This window comes from Onychostoma macrolepis, chromosome 12, assembly GCF_012432095.1.
Source record: "Onychostoma macrolepis isolate SWU-2019 chromosome 12, ASM1243209v1, whole genome shotgun sequence".
Taxonomy (NCBI): Eukaryota; Metazoa; Chordata; class Actinopteri; order Cypriniformes; family Cyprinidae; genus Onychostoma; species Onychostoma macrolepis.
In genome coordinates, this window is record NC_081166.1 from 1,677,361 (window position 1) to 1,694,453 (window position 17,093).

Genomic DNA, 17,093 nt, shown 5'->3' on the forward strand with positions numbered 1-17,093 from the left:
AAATATATATTTTCCTTCCTGCTGTGAGCTACTGAAATGAGCCGCACTGTGAAACAGCCAATCAGAGCAGAGCTCATTATTATTCATGACCCTTCCAAATAAGCCAATAACAAACCATTTCATTCTAGGGAGGACTCCTAGGGTTGTAAATGCACATGTAAAACCATTTCTGGAGATGTTTTGCCCTTACCTAAGCCACACGCCTTCTGTGTAGATATCAGAGAACAATTTAAAATACTATATCAATGCATTCTATGGCACCTTTAAAGCACAGAAAGATTTGTATAGGTGAAGTTGAGCGGGATGGTGATGTTCTTCCGAACACACAGCGGCTGACGGTTCAGATGTCCGTGTTCCTCCCTGCACCAGTTCCTGTCTGAGCCTGTAAAACTCTCTCTCTTCCTCTGACAGGAAAGGCCTCATTTCCTGAGGCTGATCTGAATCAGAGTCACAGAGGACGCACTACTGAATGAGTATTACAGTGAACAGAGTGAACAGGACGGGAGAACCTTGGTAATGCCATAGTTTATTAGCCATGGGAACCATCCCATGGTATATGAGTATGAAATATGATGTGTCATAGTATATACTAATGCTAATATACTAATATGCTAATACTAATATGAATATGTTAATCATCGAGTATGATGGTGGGTGAATATGGTATGAATATGAAAATTGTCCAGTATGGAGATGGTGTATAAATACGGAAATCGTCCAATGTGATGGTTTATGAATGTGGTATGAATATAGAAATCATTTTGTATGGTAATTGTCCAGTGTGATGGTGTATAAATACGTAAATCTTCCAGTTTGATGGTGTATGAATATGATAATTGTCCGGTGTGATGGTGTATGAATATGATAATTGTTTGGCGTGATGGTGTATGAATATGTAAATCGTTCAGTATGGTAATTGTCCAGAATATTGATGGTGTATGAATACAGAAATCGTCCAGTGTGATGGTTTATGAATAGGGTAATCATTCAACATGGAATTTGTTCAGCGTGATGGTGTATGAATATGGTATGAATATAGAAATCATTTTGTATGGTAATTGTCCAGTGTGATGGTGTATAAATACGTAAATCGTCCAGTGTGATGGTGTATGAATATGATAATTGTTTGGCGAGATGGTGTATGAATATGTAAATCGTCCAGCATGGTAATTGTCCAGTATGTTGATGCTGTATGAATATAGAAATCGTCCAGTGTGATGGTGTATGAATATGGTAATTGTGATGGTGTATAATTATGATAGGCTAATTTTCCAGTACGGTGATGGCGTATGAATACGGAAATCGTTCAGCATGATGGTGTGTGAATATGGTAATCATTCAATATGGTAATCGTCTAGTGTGATGATTTATGATTATGATTATTGTTCAGTGTGATGGTGTATGAATAATGGTAACAATTTAGTATGAAAGTTTAAGAATGTGCTTATCATTAGTAAAATGGAATTTGAATGTGATACTCATTCTCTATGTAGCCTATTGTCTATTTTTGCAGAAATCCATCTACGCAGATTTATTTATTTCCTCCATTTGTCATCTTTATATTTTTAGCCGTGGTTTTTAGTTTCATTTATGACTCAGTGACTCTTCCTGGTTCTTGACGTCTGTATGAATGTGACGATTGTAAATGTCTTAATCCAGTGCGTGTGTGCGTGTGTGTGTGTGTGTGTGTGTGTGTGTGTATGTGTGTGTGTGTGTGCACGTTTGTGTGTGTCACTCAGACGTCTGGAGCTTTAGCGTGCGTCTCGTCTGACATGCCGTCTTGTTACTGAGTGATGTAACACAAACGAGAGTCGTGTGATTGTGGAGGGTTACTGACGTTCACTAAACAGCAGGAAACACTCCCTCTGCTTCTCGACATGTTTCCCATCGTCCTTCAGTCTGTGCCAGGGATGTTTGTGTGTGTGTGTGTGTGTGTGTGTGTGTGTGTGATGTGGCCTGTCTCGGCACATCGTCTGTTAGTTATGCAAGTGTTCCAGCCGCTGCAGCCCGCAGTCTGATCGTTGCGAGTACGCGAGAGATCCCACATGTTTGCCAAACTCCTGCTGGTGCATTCTGGGATGCTTCAGTCTGGCTGTCTGCAGTGGCATATATACTGTTAATTTACACTATAAATATCACTCAGCGTCTGAGACGGATGATGTAAACGGGATGCACTGTAATATCATGTGATTATGGAATCGGCTCTCGTATTCTGACCTGGTTTCATTATTTTATAGCAGAAATGCTTTCTGCTCAAACACACACGTTTATCTAAATGTTGAATAAATAGCCGTGCATTTATGTACTACTTAATAATACAGAAAACATGCAAACTAAAGTACATCGGGGAAAATTAACATATTTAGAGACCAACATTTTATGAAATATATGCATTATATATCATGCATTTATCATTAGATTTTTACTGGTGTTATTTTAATATCATTGACATACTGTTATAGTGTTTGTTAATATTTTGAATTTGATTTTTATTTTCACTTTAATTTGATTAACATTGTTGTGTTTTTGCCATTTTTATTATTTTTTTATTTTTTTAATGTTTAAATAGTTTTTATTCATTTTTATTTAGTTATTTAGTTTTAGTTATTTTAGTACATCAGGTTAAATTAAAATAGTTCATTTAAACTAATTTCCAAGCAAAATTTATTATGTTAATTTTTGTTGTATTTTTTTTTTAAATTATTTCAGGTAGTGTTTATTTTAATTCAAGTAGCAAAAAAAATAAATAAATATATATATATAATCTTTTTTTTTTTTTTTTTTAAGTTCTTTTAGTTTTTGTAGTTTACCTATAATCACCTTGATTTTTTCTTGACCTGTTGTCTTCATGGTTTAATATATGTTTGAATAAATCTGCAATGAAAACAGGTTTTTATTTTAGCCACATTTTAAATGTTCATAACTCCGTTTTTATTAGAGTGTTGATTATTAAATAACCGTAATTAATCGATTATGAAAAATATTAGCTTTTTTTGTTTTCTGCTAAATGAAAACTTTAGGTTTGGTTAAAAATATTGTTGCATCACCAATTTTTACATATTTTTCAAGAAAGTGTGGTTGTTGTGAGGTGGTTGCTAGGCTGTTCTAGTTGGTTGCTAGGTGGTCTCTTCCTGTCTGGCCTGACAAAAAGCCTCTGTGATCTTCTGAAGTTGGTGTGTCTGATCACTGAATCTGGCACTGTGTGTTTTTCAGGGTCTGAGCGTTGGATGGCCGGGCGGTAGGGTCAGAGACGGTCCGGCAGGATGAATTCTCTCCAGTCCATGGACAGACACATCCAGCAAACCAACGACCGGCTCCACTGCATCAAACAAGTGAGAGAAAACACATCCCTACAGAACCTTAAAAACACCTTTCGGATCTCCATTCGTCTCATTGGCCAGTTACTCTGCAGTTAATGCCGTCTTCAGAGAGTGTTTGAGTAGATTCATAAGCTGCGACGCCCCCTACAGGACACCTGGAGAGCAGGTCGAACACAATTATTAGACTGCCAGGAACAATAGACAGTAATTTCCTGTAGATTAGTGATGAATATATTTGTATTTCAAGGGCCTTTCACACATTCACACCTCGAAGCCGTAAACTAACATAAACAATAACAAATAAATACATTTTTACAAGCATAAGAGTGTGATTTTCTTTTATCAGCACCTGCAAAATCCAGCAAATTTCCAGACGGCGGCGACGGAGCTGTTGGACTGGTGTGGAGATCCACGAGCGTTTCAGCGGCCCTTTGAGCAAAGCCTGATGGGATGCCTAACGGTGAGGGCAAATCAATCCGTTTCAGTCGCTTAACCAATCAGCAGCCAGCTTTCATCCGCTGTTCACCCTTGAACAACATATACATCGACCAAATTTAGCTTAATCAAAACGTTTATCCGCAATCGCAAAGTTTAATCGCAAAATACAAACATTGCATTTAATAGTGTTCACCATCTGTTTGATTACATGTCATTTGTAACTAGCTGCTTGATTTTAACTGTACATTTCTGCCGTAGTCACCACTAATATCCTTAATATAATGTAGAAACTGCTGCTTTGCAATGATTTGTATCGTGAAAAGCACTATACAAATAAACTTGAATTGAATTGTTAGTAATATGAACAGTTGGTTGTACCAGCTCCGACAGTTACCTTGTGTAAAGATCAATATAAAGATTAATATATACAATTTTATTCTATTCTGGTCCAATTTATTATTTTTATATTATTCTATTCTGTTCAGCTCTGCTTTATTGAAATCTTTTCCTTTGTACTCTTCTATTCCTTTGTGCTTTTATTTATTCTATTCTATTATTTCTCTTCAATTCTGCTCCAATTTGTTATTTTTATTTTATTTTACTCTACTCTGTTTTACTTTTCTGTTCTGCTGTGCATTCATTTATTCTATTTCATTTTTTTCAGTTTGGCTCCAGTTTATTATATATATATATATATGTGCATTTTATTTTATTCTGTTCTGATCTCTTCTGTCTTTTCTATTCTACTCTTCTATCCAATTGCGCTTTATTCTATACCATTTTATTCTTTTCTATTTTGCTCCAATTTAATGTTTTATTTTATTATATTCTACTCTATTCTGTTGTACTTCTAATTTATTGTATTGCATTGCATTGTTTTTTTCTGTTCTAATCTGCATCACATTTATTCTATTAATTTTATTTTATTTTATTTGGCTCTCTTCAATTTCTACTTTTCTATTCCATTGTGCTTTCATTCTGTTCTATTCTCCTCCAATTTAGCTCCAAGTTCTGCTCTGTTATGTTGTAGTCTGTTTGATTCTACTTTTCTCTTGTATTCCGCTTGAATTTATTCTGTTCAAATATATTATATTTTTTAATTTTTATTCTATGAAGTGTTTTAGGCGTTCTGCCGTTTGAACACGTTTCTACAGCAGAGAAAGAGCAGAATCTCCTTGCTCTCGCGTGCAGATCTGAGCTGCATTTAAGGAGAATGTGGAAAAAGGGCTAAACCAAACCTCCCTCAGATGTTTAATTAGGCGCTTTAGACACACATGATGTGTGTTTAACTGTAATTAAGACGCAGATATGAAAGATTGCTTCCTGCACGTCTGTGCTTCAGGCCTCAGGGTGTGGTGCTGTTTAACATGGGCCGACCTGACGAGGGTTTGCAAATCAGGACAGAGATTTTATTCCCAAAAAACCCCGAAACCGCAACCACCCAATTTAACTATGACAAAGCATGCATGCACGAATGCTGAGATTTCAGCGATGTTTGAATGTTATTTGTGTCTGTGTGTCAGGTGGTGAGTCGTGTCGCGGGTCAGCAGGGTTATGACATGGACCTGGGGTATCGGCTGCTGGCCGTTTGTGCTGCAAACAGGGACAAATTCACCCCCAAATCAGCAGGTGAGACTCCACCATCCTCTACGATTGTCTCAGCACCCTTATCAAACTGCAAAATGTGACATTAGAGTCCATATGAGCTGAAAGGGTGCTTTTGGACCTGCTGCTCAACTGGGAGAAACTGAGCAGAACAAAGAAGCAGAGCACACTATGGTCTGTTTTTGAGGCTCATAGTTTAGAGAACATATTTATTACTTCCAAAAACATTTAAGACACAGTCTGCATCAGTGTTATTTTAATATCATTAAGATACTCTTATAGTCTTTATTAATGGTTTCAATCAGTTTTCATTTTTAAATTTTCCGTTTTAACAAAAAAAAAAAAAATAATTAAAGAATGAAAGTTTTAGTAATTTTGTTGTGTTTTTGTCATTTTTAGTTAGTTATTTTATACTTGTCTATGTATTTTTTCATTCATTTGTATTTTAATTGTTTTATTTTTAAAATACATTTTTATTTTAAAAACATTATTTTATTTTAATCAAAAATTAAATTAAAATTGTATTTTATTTTAACTAAATGTTTAACTAAAAAAATGTTGCCTTAGCAACTAGCTGAATTTTTTTTTTTAAATTCTATTTAAGTTAATAAGTCAAAACATAAACTAAAATTGATTTTTTTTTATGGTTTTCATTTTATTTTTAGTTTTAGCTAACTATAATAACCCTATGCCATCAAGAGCTTTGATGTAACACTTCATATATAATGAATAAATTTGGGTGTAATTAATTCTAACATATTATATTTATAAATAAGTTCTGAGAAAATAAATTAGTGTGATATGCTAAAAGTAAAACTCGAAGTATTCGACGTCATCTGATTTTGCGTCACATTGTTGTTCAGAATTATTAATTACAATTAAGCATCTGTAGTCATGTATAATTGAACATCTAGTTTAGTGTTTTGAGTTGTTTTGAGGACTTTATCTCGTTGTGTTGATGGAGAGTCATGCGTTTCATAGCAAACGGGTTTCTCTATGAGTTTTTCTATGGTTTTTCCAGCTGTGGTCAGTGAAAGCCGCTGTGTCGGAGTGATTCCTGTCTGGTGTTTGCTTGATTGAGATTCTCGTACTGTCTGAGAACGATTCTTCCCTCAGAGGAATCAACAGTGCCAGAAACAATCTCAGGTTTATAGCTGTGTGATGTCGGTCTAGACTGGGTGTGCGTTTGAGGTTTTTATGCACTTCTTCAGTTCACTGCTGAGCGTCTGACAGTAAGGGGATCGATCTGTGTTATCCTGCAGTATGACACTGACACCTCCTGTTTGATGAACGACACCGGCCTGCAGATCACGGTACGCTTTAAGATCACTAATTACACGGCTCTCTGGAAAACTTGATTCTGATTGGTCAGCGTTCTGTGGTCAAATGTGGTTAAATATTTGATAGCTGTGTTAGTTTCTTTCTTCCCTCATAATACAATCAGTTAACTCAAATCAATATTCATGTCCATTTATTTGTATAGTCAGTCAGTAGCTGTGGTATTAATAAAGAGTAGATTAATACAGATGTCGACTGGTTGTTTTAAAGCAGAATTCAGCTGCAGATGATCATAGCATGTGTGATATTGCTTTAATACAATACTTTTTAAACAAGTTAATATTGACTAACTTATATTTCAAACAAAATACGAGCATATATTTCTTTTTGCTCTGATAATGTAAATAGGTCCAAAAGAGGATTACTGATAGATTTCTATGAACTGTGATTCAAACACTGAATCACTTGAGAATCGTTCAGATAATTCAGATAATTGATTCAAAATGGTAAATCTAAGAAGTAAAATATGAAAAATAATCCTAACATAATGACTAAATAAAAAGTGCATGGAAGTGATTGTGAAATTCAGGTTGCTTAATTTTTTCCACAATAAAAACAGCAGTTAATTATATATATATATAATTTTTTTTTTTTTTTTTTGCGGTTGATCATTAAATTTGAAGAACCTCGGTTATGTCTTTGATACACTGCCGGAGTCTGTATCTCGCTGGTGGTTTTCCCTGCAGATCAATCTCTCTTAATTGCTTTCGCTTCAGTAGACGGCAGGAATTTCACAGCTGCTCCTACAGAAGATAGAGACACTCATTAACCCTTCATTTACCACAGCTTTCTGAAAAACGGCTAAAATACAGCACAGCTGCTTGAGTGTTTTCATTATCTTGTGTGTGTGTGTGTGTGTTTTTGTGACATATGAGGACACAAATTTGTATAATGGCAAGGGTATGACAGGTATTACAAGGAGAACGTGATTTATGAGGACATTACTCCATGTCCCCTTTTTTCAAAAGGCTTATAAATCATACAGAATGAGTTTATTTGAGAAAGTAAAAATGCACAAAGTCTCCTGTAAGGGGTAGGTTTAGGTGTAGGGTTGGTGTAGGGCAATAGCACATACAGTAAGTACAGTATAAAAACCATTACGCCTATGGGATGTCCCCACAATTCACAAAAACAAACGTGTGTGTGTGTGTGTGTGTGTGTGTATTTGCAGCATTATCTTGGTTCAGGTTAGATGAGGGATCAGATGAAAGGTCTCTGCCAAGCTCAGACTCCACTGCTGGTTTATAACTAGTTCAAGCATGAACAAAACAAGCCACTCGTTTAATGGAATGTAAAGCACACTCAAGCTGTTCTGAGTGGAGAGTTTAACGCTTGTGTACTCTAGAGGACGAGGCTTGTGTTTCTTACTGTAACTCTGAGTGTTACGGAGAATCGTTCTGCGTGTATCTGTGCTGTCAGTCAGCCAGCGGCTCGGAGAGAGTTAAACACATACACGCTTCAGTGTTTCCACAGGGCTTCCCAAACTGAGGTTTGTGTGCTGATGAAGAGCTAGTAATTATTTAAATCATCATAAAAATGAACTAATACTTTTAAAATGAATTTGAATGAATAATGAATATCAATGAAGAAAAAGAACATTAAAAAATTTGAATTAAATCAGCCAGGAACATACAATAAAACAATATTACAAAATCATTATAGGCTATTCCGTTGACATTTGCATTTAACCTAAATGTAGGCTACTGGAAGATCTGTATTTTCTTGCCCCTGAAATACATTTTGAAATATATTTTGGTATATACAGTTTGTTACTAAATATATTTTCAATCCCAAAAATATATTTAATTGAGCTTCACTGTTTTCAATACATATTTAGCACGTATAAAATATACTTTGTAAAATAAAAACACTTGAATGGATGACAAATGCTACCTTGAAGCTTGTGATTACGCAAATTAATTACTGAATTAAAGTTCTGAATTGATTCATTGAGATTAACCTAATTGTGCTAATTATCCTGCATATTTTCTTTGCACTAAAATCCTTCCTCTTTATTGCAGCTCAAGTGTCTGTTTTGTTGTTTTGGGAATCTCTATGGAGAAAATGAATGAGATTTTAATCTCTATTGAGCTCTGTGGTTCATTCAAACTAACACGATTTAAACCTGCAACCTTGTGGTTACCAGCACAGATCGTTAACGACCTCTAATAATGACTTGATCATGCTGTTGACTGTTGAAACCTGTATATAATTAAAGATAAACTCTAATTCAGTGTGGTGATCTAACTCACACACACACACACATTTACACACAGTCTGTAATTTTGTCCGGGTGTCTCTCAGGGTAGAAACTGATAGTTAAACTGTGGCTTTTCCTAAATAGAAAATGACACAGACATCAGTGAGTGAAGCTGACAGCAGCCCTCTAGTGTGTGTGTGTGTGTGTGTGTGTGTGTGTGTGTGTGTGTGTGTGTGTGTGTGTTTCATCAGACTGCAGATCTGTCCCTGTCTGCTCGTATCTGTCTCAGCTCTGATAGATCACACATCATACAGCTTCTGCTTCAGAGCTCTTAGTACATCAGTAAAGAGTGAAGTTCAGTCTGATGGTATCATAGCAAACAAAACACCCGGCAGATTCGTTTAAAGGGGTGGTTTACTGCTTTTTTTCTTTGCTTGATTGTGTTTATGGGGTGCAATATAACATGTCTTCGTGTTTCGTTTGTTAAAAAACGCCTTATTTTTCATATATTTCACCTTTATTGTAAGCCGCTTTCTCCTCTGTCATTTGAATGATCGGTTGACGTCCTGATTCTCTGAAACCACTCCCTCAGAAACAGGCGATGGGCTCTGATTGGTTAGTTGGGCCGGTGTGTTGTGATTGGCTAAACCGCGTACTGCACATTGTTTGGAAACTTCACGCCCATTACCTTCACGGGCGACAGCTGCGTGTGCTCCGGTCAAATGTAAATAATGGTGTCAATATTGCCATATCAGTTTGAGCCAGAATCAGACCCAGAAAGCGGTAATGAAGAGAGTCCAGCAGAACTTCCGCAAGCACGGCTCTTACAAACGTTTCTGAATGAAGTTTGCTGTTGTGATTACATATCATTTTTTTGAAGTTTGTACACGTTTGTCTTACGCACACAAAATAGCATCGAACTAACTGGCTACTAACCAAACAGCGTTGGCTTGTGTTTACGTTCTTGATCAAATCGAAAAATTAGGTCATAAAGTATACATGGAAAATACATTTACAAAATGAGTACATAATTACAAATTCGGGTCCAAAATGTTTGTACGTGTTTGTCATAGACACACAAAACATCATTTAACTAACTGCTACTAAAGCCAGCGTTGGCATTTGTTTACGTCCTTGATAAAACTAAAACATTACGTCTGAAATTATACATGCAAATACATTTAAAATTATGAAATCTTACTCACAGGTTGTGGCCCAACAACTGCTGCCTGTGGTTTTAAAGTTGTAACCGCTCCATGTTTTAGTAATAGTTTCTGTGTGAATCCGGCATTGAACTCGTGTAGATTCTGGAAGCTGTCTTCCGTAAAATGCGCAGCACAGAGAGCTAAATTAGGATTGTAATTGTCAGGAACATAATCAAACATAAATTTTAACCATTGTTGACGAACTACAGCGTCCGTAGGAAGCCTGAACACAGAAGACCTGACAGCTGGGTGAAAATAACACCGTTTCGACGGCATGGCTACAACTCTCCACTATAACTCTTCCTCTTCGACAAAGCCGCAGAACATGGCCTTGCCCTCTTTTGCATGTTCCGGAGGGAGGGGTTTGATGCAAATTTATGGGTTTTTTACGTATGCAACCCGGGAAGTATCTTGTTGTAGTCCCATATGAGTCGTTTTTGTAGGCATTAAACTTCCTGATTTTTAAAAGACGATATCTCCGCTTACGTTGAACTTTCAGCGCAGCAACTTTGCAGATACTGTTCATGCACCAACAGCAACATTACACACTATTTAAAATGAAAAAAGTGAAATCGCAGCAAACCACCCCTTTAAACCCTGATGCAAAGCAGAGGCTGACTGTACATGATCCCACTACAGCTATTTACCAAATTAAAATAAATCAATAAATGCACAGAAATCAACAACAATGAATTATATTAAATACTAAATATTAACATTTAACTTTTGATATTGTACAGTCAGCCAGCAACTGACTAACCACAAAATGTGTTTTATGCAATATTTAGGACCAGATAAATGTCAAATTGCATCTAAACAGCATTGGCTCAACCAATGGCATTCATTAGGGGGCGGGGCTACCTGTTTGACCGACCAATGGCAGATGAATTGAGTGTTTGAAAACAGGAATTTTTTTGCAATTCCACTTAGGAAAATCACACACTTCACCATTTCTTCTGGCAAATCTGATAAAATTCTGAAAACGTAGCGAAATATACTTCTGTGCCTGTGGATATCTGGTTTGCTTGCTATGTATCAACTGTTTTGTAGATTTGATGCCACTAACCTGATAAACTGTTTCAGATTTACTGGTTATTTCAGACTCAAACGTGTTTGTTGTATTTGCTTGTGAAGCTGTACTACAGATTTATAGTGAAATTTAGTGAAAATTTGTCATTAACAGCTCAATGAGAGTGTGTAATTAGTTCTTCACCCTTCATAATGTTTATGTAATAATGCTTACTTTATTGTTTAATTTGTTTGAAATACAGTAAAAATGGTCAAATGCTTTAGATCTTGCATCAGGGTTATTATAGTCAACTAAAAAAAAAAAAAAATTTCTTACTTGACATAAAAAAAAAAACTGTCTAAAATAATAATAAAAAAAATTATAAATTCAACTTGTTTCATTTTAGCTGGTTGCCAACAAGGCAACATTTCTCATTTTCATTTAGTTTAACTTGATGCAATAAAATAACTAATAACTGAAGAAATTTAATAAAATCTATAGAAATAAAAAACAAAAACTAATAAATACAAACAACAAAATTACTAAATCTTTAACTATAACTAAAAAAAAAGAAAATGGAAAATACAAAAATAAAAAAACTATTCAAAATATTAAGCTATAATAGTATCGCCATGTTTATAATAAATATTGGGGGGGGGGGGGGGTTCATTGTACTATGAAAACATGAAAATTTCAGAACTCAAAACATGTTTTTGAGAGAAAATATAAAAGAACTCCAGGACATCAAGGAAAAACATTAAATGATATGACCCATATATCAAATATGACCCATGTGTTTGTGTTTGTTTAGCGTTGCTGTCCTCGTGGTGTGAGGATCTGGGTCGACTTCTGCTGCTGCGTCATCAGAAAAGCAGACAACCCGATCCATCTGTGGGCAAGAACCCGATGCAGGCCAACATCAACAATATGAAACCGACGCTGTCACACGGGTCAGTTTCTCACACACACACACATATTGACACACTAGCTGTGTCTCATTTAGAAGGCTGCGCCCTCCGGAGGTCGAATTCGCTGGAGGTTGCATCCTCTGTAGGATGCGTATACGAAGTGTCCTCAACCTAGAATTAAACGAGACGGCCTTTGTAGGACGGGTGGAAAAGGAAACAGGAAACCTCACGTTGATTTGCCAACACATTTAGAGCATCGTTGCGCTCTCACACTACTTGAATGAAGGAAAATTATTTCTAAATTTGGAAAGTAATTCGAAAAAAAATAATTTGCATTTGCTCAATGTTTGAGGAGCTGCAGCGTATGTACAACAGACATCTGTTAGAGGAAAAAGGAGGAGGACATTACGAACAAAGTTTATCCGTTTTTACTGGAGGCAATTTAAGTTAAGTTGTAAACACCACATCTGCGATTGTGTGTACATCTGCTGGCGCCGGCGTTTTTCAAATTAACGACGGTTGTTTACGGCGGCGCAAAGAATTGTGGGTTATCTGTAGCAGGACAGGATACGCCTCATGCATTCTCCGAATTCCTGTGAAAGAAGGTCGCATTCGGAGTGTCATACTTTCTTTTCTAAAATGAGACAGCCTCGATGACGTATGCAGCCTTCGAATGCAGCCTCCGGAGGGCGCAGACACAGCTACTGTTGCACATGTTAACTATTTACATCCTTTTTAATCTCCATAGTGATACACCATTTCAATATGACTCCGTCTCCTGGCAACAAAACACCAATCAGCCACCTGGTTCTGTTTCCGTGGTGACCACTGTGTGGGGTGTCACCAATACATCACAGAGTCAGGTGAGAGTGTATTTAAGACTGTTCAGAGCACATGCTGCTGTTTGAGTGCGTGTCATAAAGCGTGTGTGTGTGTGTGTGTTTAGGTGTTGGGAAACCCCATGGTGAACCCAAACAGCCACATGAACCCTATGACGGGAGGTAATGGAGGTATGAACCCGGGACAGTTTACTGGACAGCAGCAGTTTTCCTCCAAGGCCAATCCAAACCAGGCCTACATGCAGCCAGGGATGTACGGGAGATCCAGTTACGCTGGAGGAGGAGGAGGATTCGGGAACAGGTCAGTTTGTTTCTTAATCAGATTTGGAGAAATGTAGCATTGCATCAGCAATGGATGCTCTGCAGTGAATGGGTGCCGTCAGAGTCCAAACCGCTGATAAAAACATCACAATAATACACACCACTCCAGTCCATCAGTTAACATCTGGAGAAGACAAAAGAAACAAATTCATCATGAAGACGTTTTTAACTCTACATAATCCATAATAACGCTTCCTCCAGTGAAAAAGGTTTACAAGCCAAAACAGCTCTAAACAAATATGTGGCTGGATTTTGATGTGAGAGACAACAGGAGATGGACTTTTTCACTGGAGGAAGTGTTATTATGGATTATGGATTTTAGTTAAAAGCATCTTAATGCTGGATTTGTTTCAGCTTTTGTCTTCTCCAGATGTTAACTGATGGACTGGAGCGGTGTGTATTATTGTGATGTTTTTATCAGATGTTTGGACTCTCATTCTGACGGCACCCATTCACTGCAGAGCATCCATTGCTGAGACAGTGATTTGCTTTTAGTAATAATCATAATCAATGAATAAATTTAATGATAAATGTGCCCTTAGGTTTTGTCTTTACAACAATTTTAAGAAAGATAAGAACATTTTCTAACCAAATATTCTTACCTTTATTCTTAAATTAAAAATTTACAAAGAATTAGATTTTTGTGGAACATTTCATAAATCCAAAGTCTTTCTCTCTTGTGTAGTTACGGGGGCGGTCCTAACCACACAGGTGGGATGGGCCTGCCTGCACAGACACGCCCCCCTTCTGACTTCAGCCAACCAGCTGCTGCCGCCGCCGCCGCTGCTGTGGCTGCTGCTGCTGCTACGGCGACCGCTACGGCCACGGCGACGGTCGCCGCGCTACAGGAGACGCAACACAAGGACATGAACCAATACGGCCCGGTGAGGGAGCGTTTATATTCGTCACACCAATTGGATAATTATTTCTAATTGAAACAATGAGTTTGAACGAAGTGTTTCGTTTGTTTGTGTTCTAGATGTGTTCATCCTTTCAAATGGGACCAAACCAGGCTTACAGCACTCCGTTTGTGAATCAGCCCGGCCCCCGGGGGCCCCCTGCTCACCCTGGGGCCATGAACATGGGGCAGCCGCGGGGCCAGATGGGGCCGTACGGGGGTCAGAGGACGCCCCAGCAGGGCTACGGGCCACGGCCAGTGCAGGGGGTAAAGAGACCGTATCCTGGAGAGGTGAGGAAAACAGCTTAGCTGTCAAATACAGTACTGGATATAATGCATTACTAAGTTACCTTGCAAAAAAAAAAATGTAAGGGATTACTTTCCTTAATTTAATTACAGTTACTTCTGATGTTTAAAAAACTAAAAAACAATTCTATATAAAACAATAGAGGATTTAACATCAAAATATAGCCTCTAATGTTAAAATATGTGTTTTTAATGTAACCTTCTCCTTTAAATACTTTGGTCAGTTCAAGAATAATTTATGCAGTTTTATATTATTTATTTGAAAGAATTAAAAGACCAGTTACATGTCTGTTCTTATATTGTTTAACTGGTCGAGGTTAATATGGGACTTAGAAAGTTATTAGTAATAAATAATGCAATACTTTTTTAGAGAGAGTAATTAGTACAGTAATATAATTATACTGTTGAATTGTACTGTTAATTGCTTTAAAAACTTTTTTAATTGCATTAAAAACACTGGTCAAATATACAGTTAATTTGACTTTTCTCTACTTTGCAATAGTTAAAATACACATAGAATTTTTGTACACTGATTTTTCTCATATAAACTTTGAAAATATGCTAAATAGAGGCATATTATTGAATATGCATGCATTTGCATGTTATATCAAAAATAGTGTAGACCTCACAAAATGTTAAAACCTAGAATTGACACGATAAAGATGAACATACTTCTATTTCAAGAACTACCTGTAGAAATTCCCCTAAAAAATTGGTCTGAATTATATAAGATCATTTCTAGATTTATTTGGCAAGGGACAAAACCCAGGATCAAATTCAAAACATTACAGCTCCCAATGGAGGAAGGAGGTGTGCTGTTACCCCATATTAGGGATTATTTCTATGCAGCCCAGACTAAATCTTTAATTAACATAATAACCCAATATATCAAGCTAGGTGGAAAGATATCGAACTCTCCATAATGTCTGACCCCCCAATTCAAGCATTATAGGTACATAAAAGTTTGGAAAGATTTATAGAAAAGGTGCAAAACCCATGGATTAAAGCCCAACCAAAAATCTGGAATACAATAAAGGAAGAATATAAATTAGATCATAAATTACAAATAATTCAATGGTGTGCCTATGACCCTGAATTTAAGCCAAATAGAATGGATTATAGATTCAAATTTTGGGTCTCAAAAGGAATAACAACATTCTGTTCTCTTACAGAAAAAAGGGAAAGTTGAAAGACTTTGAAAGTTTGAAGAAAGAGTACTGCCTTGATTTTTATAGATATCTCCAGCTACGCAATCATTTAGAAAACAACAACAAAAATAAAACAGACTTTGATGACCCAATATTGAAGATATTTTTTAAATAAGGGTGTCATCTCTAAATTCGATAAAGGATTAAAAAAACTCACACCACAGAATATATTTAAGAAAAATGGTAAAAAGAAGGTCATTTTTTAATATCGAATGAGGAATGGCTTGATATATGTAAATTCCCGTGGAAATGTACTAATTCTCTCATATGGCGGGAATTTGGGTGGAAATGCCTTATCAGATGTTTTATTACACCGAAACAGAAAGCACATATTGAGGGAGGAGACACCAAATGTTGGAGACAGTGTGGGTTTCGGGAAGACAATCACTGGCATATATTCTGGGAATGCCCAGTGATAAAACCCTTTTGGGTGGAGCTTCATAAAGCAGTGGAAGGCATTTTTAACACTACACTGCCTTTGCGCTTTTCCACATTATATTTAGGAAATACTAAAATGAGACAAGATGGCCTGAAAGATACCTATTTGACATTCTAACAATTGCTGGTAAAAAAGCACTTATGCTTCCTGAATCCCCCACAATACAAGAATGGATGGATATTGTGAATGATATTTATGTTATGGAAAAGATTACTTTTTCCCTTCGTCTTCAGAAGAATGTATTCAGACTTTCTCCTACAATCTCTACCATAGACCAAGAACAAACATTTAACATGATTTAATATGGAATTTGATTATTAAGTATAATAATACTTAATTATCCCCCCCCCCGAAACGTTAAAATGATTATTATTATTTAATTTTATATTATTTTGTCTGTTATTGTTTATATTATGTTTAAAAAAGAAAAAGAAAAATTAAATGGCAGAGAAAATTGTAACTACTTTTGTTTTGAAATAATGTACTAATGTACTGTTGTCCGTGCTGTTACATCAAAATAAAAATTTGCAAAAAAAAATTTTGGTTTAATATAATATTTGTACATTTTAATTATTTGAGAATTTTATTTAGTTTATTAAATTTTTATTTTATTTAAAAATATTTTTTGTATTCTGTTTCTTTTATATTAAATTACAGACTATTCTGTCATGTTATATTCTGTTTAAAAAAATAAACGATAAAATGGCCCATTAAATGGCAAAAAGGTGCCACAAATCTTTCACCCCAGTAATATCACAAAATTAGGCCTCTGTGACTATTGTAGAAAATGATTTAAATCGCATAAGGTTATATAAAATCATAAAAATCTAATTATTTTGGGTGTTTATTATTTTTTGTTAGTTGAAGATGCATAATACTGATGATCATTCATGCCTGATGTATCTATTGTTAATAAAAATACAGTTCCAATTAATAAGCATATGATAGTAAAGACAGTGAGTGGCTGTCTGTTTGTGGTATTTTTGTCTTTAGTGGTGATGCACCTGACTCCTGTAATCCAGAATCTCTGATTTTATGTTTATAGATGAGTTTGAGATT

The 17,093-nt window shown here is 36.0% G+C and overlaps 1 protein-coding gene across 3 annotated transcripts in view; it reads left to right on the forward strand.

The window, feature by feature from the left end:
- The window catches only part of LOC131550873 (zinc finger MIZ domain-containing protein 1-like), a 47,724-nt gene that overhangs the window by 16,893 nt on the left and 13,738 nt on the right, over positions 1-17,093 (forward strand). For 2 of the 3 annotated variants that reach the window (XM_058793352.1, XM_058793350.1), the window contains 8 exons: positions 3,214-3,332; positions 3,667-3,780; positions 5,282-5,387; positions 11,927-12,065; positions 12,772-12,886; positions 12,970-13,163; positions 13,869-14,067; positions 14,163-14,372. In XM_058793352.1, the coding sequence (XP_058649335.1) occupies positions 3,264-3,332; positions 3,667-3,780; positions 5,282-5,387; positions 11,927-12,065; positions 12,772-12,886; positions 12,970-13,163; positions 13,869-14,067; positions 14,163-14,372 (1,146 nt within the window). In that variant the 5' untranslated portion in view covers positions 3,214-3,263. Of the gene's footprint in view, positions 1-411; positions 514-3,213; positions 3,333-3,666; positions 3,781-5,281; positions 5,388-11,926; positions 12,066-12,771; positions 12,887-12,969; positions 13,164-13,868; positions 14,068-14,162; positions 14,373-17,093 lie in introns of all 3 variants that reach the window. The other variant, XM_058793351.1, reaches the window with a different exon arrangement.